The sequence below is a fragment of the Aptenodytes patagonicus genome, chromosome 1, assembly GCF_965638725.1.
Source record: "Aptenodytes patagonicus chromosome 1, bAptPat1.pri.cur, whole genome shotgun sequence".
NCBI lineage: Eukaryota > Metazoa > Chordata > Aves > Sphenisciformes > Spheniscidae > Aptenodytes > Aptenodytes patagonicus.
Genome location: NC_134949.1, coordinates 47,637,486 through 47,649,564, shown reverse-complemented (window position 1 = coordinate 47,649,564; position 12,079 = coordinate 47,637,486). Strand labels below are relative to the sequence as shown.

The 12,079-nt window shown below is 34.8% G+C and overlaps 1 protein-coding gene across 2 annotated transcripts in view; it reads left to right on the top strand.

Moving 5' to 3' along the window:
- The window catches only part of RASSF9 (Ras association domain family member 9), a 29,955-nt gene extending 19,674 nt beyond the window's left edge, over positions 1 to 10,281 (top strand). For both annotated transcript variants that reach the window (XM_076333910.1, XM_076333917.1), the window contains exon 2: positions 5,001 to 10,281. In XM_076333910.1, the coding sequence (XP_076190025.1) occupies positions 5,001 to 6,276 (1,276 nt within the window). In that variant the 3' untranslated portion in view covers positions 6,277 to 10,281. The remainder of the gene's footprint in view (positions 1 to 5,000) is intronic.
- Positions 10,282 to 12,079: the final 1,798 nt, after the last annotated feature.

Here is a 12,079-nt window from a genome sequence, read left to right as displayed (position 1 = left end):
AGTGTTAAAATTTTCAGGAAGGCAAAGAATTATGTGTTTGATATGTATGTTTTTGCACCGGACATCCCTTAAAGTTAATGAATATCAAAAATGCTGCTTCCAGCATTTAAGCTATCTCATATTTTGACTTTGTGCAACATAAGTACATGTTTTTGTTTTGTCTATACATTGCTGGAATACCTTTCTTCCCCTAGGCCTGAATAATAAATTAATGAAGTGTGTATCTGACACACAACAATCAGCTTGTGCTGACACAAACAAGCCTTTGTGTGAGGTCTATAACATGATTAGAGTGGTTTTTTGGGTCATCATGAAGAGAAGCAAAGAGTAGAAGGCATAAAACTAGCAGTCAAAACAAACAAAAGAGATTGGAAATGCACTTTTGAGCATTTTTAAGCTTAAATTCTCATATGTTCCTGAGCAACAAGTGACTTTGCAGAAAAAGATAATCTGCATGTTCTCATTATCATCAAGGCTTTAAAATCATAGATGGATAAATAGAACATTTCAGTGATCAATTCAAAGAAACAGAATTCAAGCCAGAACTGAAAGCTTTAAAGCCTGTTTACAGCAACAGCAATAAACTTTTGAAAAAATGAAGAAGTTGCCTAGCTAGTTTTGTATAAGTTGCTACTGAAATTGTTTTTCAAGAAAGTCAAACATTTAAACTGGATAAACACCTTAGCTATTAGAAACTCATTAATTGATAGATTATTAAAAAATGACAGTTCTTTTGCTTTCTTTACAAAACTGCAAGATGTCAAGGCCAAGGAATCAGTAAATATAAGAATCTTGCCTCTTCATTAAAATGACCATGTAAACGCAGATCTTGTTGCTGAATATTGTTATTTTTAGTATTACATCTCAGGAAAAAAAAATCACTGTCAATGACCAACATTTATTCAAGATGAGGAGTTACAAATTGGATTACATCTTCCTTAGTAGTGCAATGACTTCATGGATTTCCTTATAAATGATAGTAATGAATTGAACAGCAAATGGAATAGTCAGCTTCTAAACTAAGCTATGAAGTCATAATATGTAGGTCCCATGTTTAGTTATCTTTATTAAATCTACTACTGTCTGAACCATTCTTGTTACATTTCTCTCAGAGAATAAAACAGAATCTGATTGGATTACTTTTACCTGTATTTAGATACCTGAAAATGAGCTATTTAGTTGAAGGTGGCCACATAGGTCTCTTGTAGTTAATGAAAGAGAGAAATAGCTTCATTTAAGGATTCATCCCAATGATGATAGATAGTTTAGGCTGTGGTGACTTTCTCCTTGGAGGTCCACTCTCCTCCCATGACAAGGAGGAACATTGATGGTGAATTTATACTGAAATCTTAACTTCCAGATGCCTAAGTGAGATGAATTCCACTTCGTATATGCAGAATCTGCACTCCACTTTCTATGAGGAAAGCACAGCTTAATGAAAGACAGTTCCTAGTATTAGCATCTTCTTGCATCCTGAAAACAAGTCTCTAATAATTGTTATGCTGTGATTGACACACTGAAGCTTCATTTTTGTTTGGCACTACCTGAATTAACCATGATTAAAGAATTATACAATAAATTTTACTTAAAAGGTCCATGGTAGGCCACATCAGTTTACCATTTTATAGTGGAAGTTAATAAAGAACACTTGATTTTTTAGATTATATTAGAATTCCATGGCACTGTAAGATTATGAATGACTTGTTAATTCTTTTTGATTAAAAAGAAAGATCAAAAATTCAGTGAGGCTACTGAATAAAAATGAAGATAATATATGTTGTGACAAACATGGAAAAAATAATGAAAGAATTTGCACTTTACAGTTCTGTTTTGATCCAAGAATTACAGCGATGTTCAGAATTTCTTTTTTTTCTTCTCTCCTTTGCTGTACAAGGTGACAATATAATTACAAGGTGTATGTTACATATGCTATACATACATATATATATGTGTATATATTTTCATGTATAAGCTACTTGAATTCTTTGTGTACCTGCATGTGCATACGTTACCCATTCCTGAAGTGCTACTACTAGTTTCAGACTTTGATATGTTAAATATGCTGTAGACAAGATAAAGAAAAATCCTTCCCCACAAAGCTCAATGTAAAATCTGGGTAGACAGGTGTGTTGTAACTGAAAAAATAACAGGGGGTGATGAACAGCTAGAAAATGATTGAAAACAGTAATTTTAAAGTGTTATTTTATATCCATATTGTTTGCAGACATCCTGTAGAGATTGCTTTACAATAAACAATGTATTTCCATCAGAAGCTTGCTTAACTCCTGCTGAAGTCAGTGGGAAGTCCATGTAAAAAAAGTGCATATAGCAAAAGTATTTATCAGTACACTAATACTGTGGGGTTTTCAAATTTATCTGAAGATTTACTAATATCACAGAGTGAAACTGTCTTCATAGGAAAGCTTTAAAGGGGCCAGGAGGAAAAGAGACAGTAAGTTTCTGTTTAACTCACATAATCTGTTACACGCTAAAAATAGTGACTAGGAGACAGTATGGCAATCAACCAAAAACAAGAATGAGAAAAAAGTAGGAAGAGTTTCAGTGTGCAAAGAAATTGCATAAGACTCTCAGAAGAATGCTGAAAGACTGAGATAACGTATTCCCTGAAATATATTTATTGATTACAAAAAACAACCGGAAAGATACGGTCTGAATTTGCTGCCTCAAAGTCCCAATCTAGTATTTCTTATGTTTTTATGCTTATTTATTTTTCTGTCAGTACTTTTATTAGTTGAAATTCAATGACTAGTAATATTCTTTTATTCCTATGTCAACTATTTATGTATCAGTAGTGAACATTGTTTGAGATACTGTATTTTTGATAATTCATTTTGCTTAATTTTATGCTTAACATATAATGCAACTCTGTAGTTTATCTGTTTTTTTCTATTTATATCTGTAGTGTAAAACAAATACTGAGTTATTTGACAGTCACAGCTGACTTATGTTGCAATTGTCTATTTATGTAAGTTTCATTTAACTATCAATCTGTTAACAGACAAAATATTTCTATAGCATCCTGTATTCTGTAAACCTGAAAAAACCTTACAGATACTGACTTTTTAGCATGTGACGTACTTAACAGTAATGCCATTTAATATGATACTGTCTTTCATTCCCTCCCCCCCATTTAAACTTGGATATTTCTGTTTCTTTGTGCCATTTTGCCATTTTCTGTCGGTGACATAAGCTTTCTTATTTTGAGAAGTAGTCTATGAAAACATTATTAATCTTCTGAACACCAGTTTTAAAAAATAATTACTGTAAAATGCTGGCCTGCAAGAGGGAGCTATTGAAGTGGGAAAATTATGTCATTACTCAGAGTAATCTACCAAAACACAAATTTTACAGAAGAATGCTCCAAGACCTGGAGCAATGTAGTTGGACAGAGGTCTCCTGTGTGATGATACTAATAAATTCATTCTTGCAGGTTTTATTAGTATTCATTTGCAGTCTCCCATCTTTTGAGGATTATTGCCTCCTGGTCAGAGTGGCACCTAGAGCTGAGTCAATCATAGTTCAATTTATTGGATTGCAGTTTGTCTCTCGTGTTATGTAGTAATTAAGAAAAAGAAACAAGTTGGATTGCTTTAATAATCACAGGGTATAACCCTAATTACATCAAGTAAAACTCCATTCCTACTACATCTCAAAAGAATAGAAAAGTACTGCGAATAAGTAGTCCCAGTTAGAAACAAATGTGGTATTGAGCCCTTAGAATATTGTCCAAATTGTCATTTTCATTTTCAAGCTTTTTCTGTCAGAGTGGGTTAAATCTCATTCATTCGAGTGAACTGGAAGTGATACCAGAAAATCCAAAGAAATGCATTTTTCCTCAGGGAATTTATTGTCTTATCATTTTAGACAAGAGGCCAAACCACCAGGTCTGGGCAAGCAGCAAATTATGCATGTGGAGGCTAGAGGACAGGAATATCCTGGACAGGTTCCACAAGGCCACTCTGCCAATGTAGGCCCATGGCAGTCCAGGGCTACTCAGATGGGGACAAACTTAAGAGTTAACTGTAAAGTGAACTTCTACGTTTGGTCAGCTGAATTGCTCTCTAGGCTCCACTGTATTGATTAGACAGCTACAGCAGCCATAATGGGATCATAATGGGATCTTAGACACCTGAAGTTAGGTATCTCAATGTGTAAGGAGGTACCAGCTGCTAATGTCAGGTTAATACCACATTAATTGGAATTCATAAATAAATTTAAAAAAAAATTAAAACCTTTTACATTTTCTGGCATTTCTGTGTCATTACAAAGGTTATAAAATACAGACCTATATATGTATTCTCTCGCAGTTGGTATTCTCTCATAAGTCACTGGAATTCAGGCTATTTGGTACTTCAGGCAAAGCAACAAATTTCTTGAGAATTGTTAGTGAAAAATAACAATGGAAAACAATGGTGTTTATGCTTGTGTGGGTGCAGGTGTGGCAAAAAAAGCTGTAGATTTATCCTATAATCAAGTTCTTTTAACTTAGGTGGTGTTCAATCATCTTTTCTCAGTCCATCTATGTTCAGTGCATATTTGGAGGCATGATTCTTCCCTTCAGAAGCCTTGGTGATATTAAGAACTTACAAATGTTTGCACAGTGTCTGTGTGATGAGAACAGATATGCAGATCTGAAAGTTATGTTATCCTAGGACAGTCTGGAAATGTAATGCAGATTGCCAAGCTTTATCACTTATTGTTATACACACTTACTATGTATACAAAAACTAAATTTGATAAAAGACATTTTGTGTGAGATTCACATTCAGCTGGACTAGTAGTATTAAAGCAGCAGCTGAAATGGGTGTGTTTTTCTGTTACTTAATCCAAAGGTATTTCTTCATGTAATTTAAACAAGTATATTGTCCTGTACAATAATACGGGAATTTTTCAATGTGGTAGTCATGTCAGATTTATAGCTATTATTCAGTCTGTGCCATTGATATGTAATTTATATTTGATCTCTTCTTGTTTTCCAGGTCTCCCAACAAGGACATGGCTTCAAATGAAAGAGAGATTGTGGTTTGGGTTTGCCAGGAAGAGAAGATTGTATGTGGCCTGACAAAGCGCACAACTTGCGCAGAAGTGATTCAAGCACTGCTTGAGGAACACCAGGCAACATTTGGAGAGAAAAAGGTCCTTTTTGGGAAACCTAGTGATTACTGCATTGTAGAAAAATGGAGAGGCTCTGAGCGAGTACTGCCTCCCTTGACAAAGATTCTGAGACTTTGGAAGGCCTGGGGGGAAGAGCAGTCTAATTTGCACTTTGTGTTGGTAAAGTCAGATGCTTTCCTCTCATTTCCATTGTGGAAGACAGCTGAAGCTAAGGTAGTACAAAATGTGGAAAAGCAGTGGGAGCTCAGTCCAGCAAATTACATGAAGATGTTGCCAATAGACAAGCAAAAGAAAATTGTCAGGAAGACTTTCAGGAAACTGGCCAAGCTTAAACAGGACAGTGTTCAGCAAGAGAGAGATAATATGGAGACACTGATTCATCTGATCATTTCTCAAGATCATACCATTCATCAACAAGTCCTTAGAATGAAGGAACTAGATATGGAAATTGAAAAATGTGAAGCAAAATTCCATCTAGATCGTGTAGCCAATGATGGAGAAAATTATGTGCAGGACTCCTATTTAACGATCAATCCAAGTGAGGCTGAACAGCAAGGGAGTAGGCCAGATGATCAAAAAGAGGTGCATGACTATTTGAGCAAAAGTGAGGGAATTTTACACGTTGAAGAGAGACTGAAACATCACAAACAATTAATAGAGAAGTTGTGTGCTGAAATTGAAAGAGAGGTACACGGTATATGCACAGAAAAAAATGGAGATGATGTTCGCACAGAAGGAGCTGCTAATGCTGAACTGGAAAACTCAAATTTGGAAAGTGTAAAGTACGAGCTGGAAAAAAGTATGAAAGATGGTCTGAGAATCAACTCATACTTGAGCTGTGTTCAGAAAGAACTTACATACAGGGACTCACTGCTTCAAAAGAAGGAAAAAGAATATGAACTTCTTACAGAAGAATTTAATTTACTACATGTTAAAGACAACACTGAAACTAGGCTTCCATCAAATGAAGAGCCATCTAACGGCAGTGGCATCTCCAGTAACAGCATTGCTGTTCCTGACTTTGTTCATAGAGTGACCAATCTGGACATAAATGATACAGACTCTGACACTGGAATCAGCTCTACGCACAGTCAGGACTCTGAAATAGCTTCAGGGGACATGGTACTGTTGTCAACATAGTTGAAAACAGTCACGCTTTTATGAAAAGTCATATTTTGGAGGATATTTATAAGAATTAGTAAACGTTGTTGTCTTGAGATTTCAGCCCTTCAAGATGTTAAAACTGTGGCACCACTTCAGCCAAGTAAACTGTCTATTTATGTGCTTAATAGTATACTTGTGCTTAAATGCATGGACAGTCTCATGGGTTAACTGCTAATAGGTGCAAGGTTCTTGGCTTTGCTAAATCATGACAGACTGTTTAGACCTTGTAATATTGATACTCAGTGAAACAGGAGCATTCTGACTGCCTTGGACCAAAAGTCTGGAGATTTTATATCCCCTAATCTTTGGGTCCACTTCTGCATCTCTCTAACTTTTTAGGAATACGAATTAGAGATTAGACCAAACTAGACAGCGAGCTTGATTTTCTGCTCTGTTACATTAGCTTTGTTCAGCTGGAGTTTCCCTGCCATGAAGCTGCTGTAAAGGAATACATAATCGAGCATGTAATCTGTTAAAAAATAGTTTTTATGATATTGTAGGACAAAAAAAAATGCAATTGCATTTATGCTGTATATTTAAATTTAGTTTTGAGTTATCAGGATGATATTTTCAAAAACACGTAAGTCCCATTTTAAAAATTACCTTACACATACAGGATTTTAATTTCCATTCCCTTTCAGCAGCATTTAACTGCTTCTAAGATCCTTAAAAACCCTATTTATCTGCTGTTACCCTGTAGTTGCCCCAGTGATGTTTAAGTCCACATAGTTTCTGCCAGCGGGCATGTCAGAACTGCCCACGTCCTGCTTGCGCGAGACGCTCAAATCCCAAGCTCACACCTAACCCCAGGGGCATTTTCAGCAAGGCTTTCTCCTGCCTATATCACCAGTCGGATCCAGTGTCTTAGGCCTCCTTCAGATCATGACTACCAAATAAAGCATAACAGAAAGGACAGGCAGGAACCAGACATTTTTGGCTCTGGCTAGACACTGTTTCCCTATAGGCAGGTAGTTACCATTTTCATATAGCAGGTAGGTTGTCAAATCCCATCTCATGCTGTTTTGGAGCAGGGATATGGACCTGTAAATCCTACTTCCTCAGTGAGGACTTTGGGATACAGCTAAAGCTGATCCACTTTATGTAGCTAACTAAATATTGGGCCCCAGGAAAAAAAAAAAAAAAGAGGAATGCAAAACATGAGAATTTTACAACTATGTGGCTAAGTCAAATGATTTCACTTAGGATGTAGTAGTTGATCTCAAATCCTTCTCCAGCGCGTTGCTGCGGATCCAAAGAGAAGGTGTATAACTGAGGTGTTCTCCTCAGTTACTGAACAAGATTTCTAGCTCTGAGCTAGAGAGTCTGCTAACAGAGAGTACGTGAGTAATTTCTGGGTTACCATGTTTATATTTTGCAGATCTGTCTGTTTAATGCTTTTGATTAAAAGAATTGAATGGAGAAATAGTTACAGTGTTTCTAAACAAAGTTTAGCTCTAGCAAAATTCAAACAGATCCTGGAATTAAAAGCCTACCAAGTAAATGAACGGACAGTACCTAGAAGGTATAAATGTAAAATACTTTCAGATAAACTGCTTTCCCTTTTTGTATTTTTCTTCTCTTAAATGTCTGTCAACCATCTGTTTTCTAAAATGACCAAAGTGCTAGGACTGCTGATTAGCACATATTTGATGCAGAAAAAAAAAAGGAAAAAAAAAAAGCCTTTTCTAAAAAGGCAATTTTTGTGGGTTTTTTTAAAGTTTTTTTAATCCTGGATATTATAAATAGTTCTGTTCCAGGAAAGTGTGCTAGTTGCCTTAATATATTTTGTGTTGTGTTTTTGTCATACAATGCTATTTGAATACTTCAATAATAATACGTCATATTTAGACTCGGCTCCTCATGGAAACACAAGTATGTATCAAATATATTATCTTATCTTTGTAATAATTTATTAACGCAACTCAGCATCTTTTGAACTCTGTGGTGTCACTCCGACAAGTAGTAAGCACAGAGCTCTGAATGTTGAGAGTAGGCTAATGTAGTCTATGAGTTCTTGTGAATTTAGCTAACAGTTATTTCTAATGAGTCATTTTTTTATATAAATACTTAGGGGATAAAGAATTCAAACAGAATAATATTCACAGCTGTGCAGGCTAGTACAAGACCAGTGGGGCAACTAATTTCCATTCATACTCTGTCAGATTTATTTCACTCATAGGAACTTGTACTGGTTCTCAGAACTGATCTTTATCCACACTACATGCTTGATTGTACATCCCCTGCAACGTGTAGATCTTAAGAGTATTACTGTGTTTTAAGAAGAAAATAGGAAAAATAGGTTGGGAGAGAGTATTTCTTAAAAAATAAAACAATATAAAAAAAATCCAGTGTTTTGAAGCTTATATTTGGAACTTATACTTTGATAACTCAAACAAACGTGTTTCTTTCAGAATTTGGATGAATATACAAGGTGATTAAAGTCTGTGTGCTCTTTGCTGTTTATCTGCCTCTATGCTTTTCATATACTTGTTCAATCTGTTTTTAGGATGCTAAAAGTGTACTTCATGAACTTTTATGCTCCTTACTTAACCATTCTTCCTTTGTCGCAACTATCTTTTTTTCCTTTTTTTTTAATTCCCATAAGGAAATACACAAACACTTTGGCTCGTTTCCTGTCATTCTCTTAAGCCAGTTCCCTTTACATCTTCGTATTTTTGTTTTATTTTATAATTTTTTCCATGGAGTATGTTATACTTACTGACAAAGAGGAAGATCAAAAAAGTCCTGCATAAGAGGAGAGAAAAATTCTACCCAGGGAGTGGAAATGTGAAATGTCAAAGTGAAATAAAAAGAAATTTGGTCCGTTATGCTCATCTGTACAAGGGGTTTTTGATAGAAAGACAGTTATTTCTTCAGAGTGAGAGGAATATCGTGGTGAGTAGGTGCCAGACTCAGCTTGTATCATGACTGTTTTGGGGTGGGATAGGTTAGTCCCCAGTATGAATCTAGGCAGAGATCTTCATTGACTGTCATCCAGGCTAACAGTACTGAAATGAGTGGACTTGCCTAAAACAAAGTTCTTTGAATCCTACATAATTAAATAGTTTCACATATATATTTATAACCAATATAACTCCAACAATTTCCAGGGAACACAGCGTATACCCCAATCCCATGTTTCTGCGTGACTTTATTATGTACTTTTACAAATTTGATGAAAGCAGATGAGTCAATTTAATTACCTGCTTCAGTTCCTTGATGACTCTTTCAAATATAAAACATAATTATCATTTGGTTGTATATAAATTTACAATATTTACCATCCATTTATGTTCTTAAAAATTGCTGTGTAATTACAGGGTTATCGCTTTTTTTTTTCCTTGCAAAACTGAGCAGTCCTCAAGAACTTTTATCACTTCAAACTTCTAGATTACATATTTGTCTTCAGATTGTGCGTTCAGGGATTGTTCTACTGGCTGTCTTGTGCTCCATACATACATACATACATATTGCTAACACAGGGTATTCTATTATATGATACTGACAGATTGAAATTCACAGACATGAGAGCTTCAACTTGCAGCTTTAGGCTTCTAAGATTAATGGGCTTTACATTTCTCTACATGCCCAGAATCATCATTTGTTAGTTTCTGCATATTTCTAACTGTGTAAAGTCATAAATAGATGTAATGTAACAAATCATTATTACAAAATCATATAATTTCTATTTCTGATTGCCTAATTGTGTTTATTGCTTTGGACAAAGATTTAGATCCATGCACCTAATTCAGCAAAGTACTGATATACCTAACTTTAAGCAAATAGTAATTTGAATGATTTTGTGTGCAATGCATATTATATTTTCTTTAATAATATGTGAGTATTCCTTGCTAAATTTTCAGTATTCTTGCGACTGTTCATTCTGATTAAAAAAACAAACCCAAACAACTTCTTATTTTTCATTTTCATCTCATGAAACACTGATTTTGTAATAAAATATCTTTGGTAATGATAAACATTTTCATTAACAGTGCACGTGGAACATGCACTTAAGAACAGAAGTCTCTAATCCAAAGGGCTTTTTTCTAAACCTACCTTAGACCATCTCTTCCTGTCTGGCCAGTTTAGTTAGCTTGAACATAAATGACTGTTTTCTTCCAACAGTAGCATGCTCATAATGATTACAAACATCATATTTTGGTTTTCCTAGAGCTGTGGTGTTTATCCTTCTGGGTATTTTACTACTGCATTTAAAAGACAACTCGTTATTTGGCATTTTATAAATTCCGAAAATAAATTGCTGTTTGCTATCTTTCTCAGGGCTCCATCTGACAACATAAACATACTTCAAAACAAATATGACTACATTTTCAGTGTCCATAATATAATCATTTTTTCCATATATTAAAACCATTACTTTTTTCCTGAAATGTGTTTAAATGAGTATAGGGGGTTTTTTTAGTATTATATTGCCTTTGTGATACAGTGTTTTGTAAAATGTAATAGTCTCATTCCAAAGTTTGTTGTTGTCAAAATTAATTTTTTAATTTAACAAGCAACTCAAAATACACTATACTATGTCAAAATCTCATAGTCATTTCTCAAACAAAACTGTCCATGACTGAAATTATTTTCTTCCAAAGAGAGGACTGCTGGGATATAAAATACAGACATCAAGATTTTCTTTCTAATACTTAACAAATTCTAATATTTAGTTAATATACCTTACATCAAACATAGCTTTTCAGATGGATGATCACAGACTACTTTTCTGGAATCAGATTTGTGGCTGCCTCGCATCTCTAACAGATCAAGTCCAACTGGAATCCAGTCACTAATTTCAGTAGGAGCTGTTCATAATGTTTTACAAGCCTTCAGGTTTAATTCAAGAAACATTCCCAAATAAGAACCTATAGGTATGTTTGGTCAGTATTTCACTTTTCCTGAATTATGAATTAAATGCTTACATTTTATGCTACATTCATTTTTCAGGTGTGGAAAAAAAAAATGCAAAACTTCAAATCTGACTAGAATTCATATCAGTTTTCTATCTTATTCACCTGGAATTTGAGCGTTTTGCATCAATGATTCATTCAAGAACCAAATGATCATTCAATTTTCAAAAATATTTACAGTAAGAACTGTTGACTGTGCTAGCTTTATCAACTGAATCCCACATAAGGGTGGGAAAATTTAGTCTTTGTGCATGTAAATGCAGGTTTTTGCTTATGCAATGACTATATGCATATTTTGCTTGACTAGCTTGTTGGTTGAGATTTTAGTTTATCCAAATGTTTGAAAACTTAACTTGTGATGTTCAATCCATTCACTGACATCCATTTTTCGGGAAATAATAATTCTTTCTGGGAAGACAGGAATTATTTTGTTAAGAACAATACAGGGATCATCTTGCTAGCATCCAGTTAAGATAAAGTAAAAAGCCCAGCTGGGACAAAAAGTTCACTGTCAGCTAGAAGTTCAGTTTAATCCTACGAAGTATCGAGGTTGAATAGATCATATAATATTAACTATGGAGAAAGTCATGCAGTTACTTGCTATGATAAAAAATTTGTGTTGTTCCACAATGCAAAGCATTAGAGGAGTATACAAGATACAAAAGTATCTGAGCACTTTACCAGGGCATTCCTGAGAACACCACATGTCAGCAACTCTGTTACAGATTATAGGAGGAAAGAGAGAGTTGTTTGCGTGAGGAAGTAGCTGTTAATTCCGTTCTATCTGTATTCAGAGTTTTTGCTAGGCATAGGGAGGGACCTTTTGACTTAGAGAGCTTTTGTCATTCATGACCTAGAAGTAG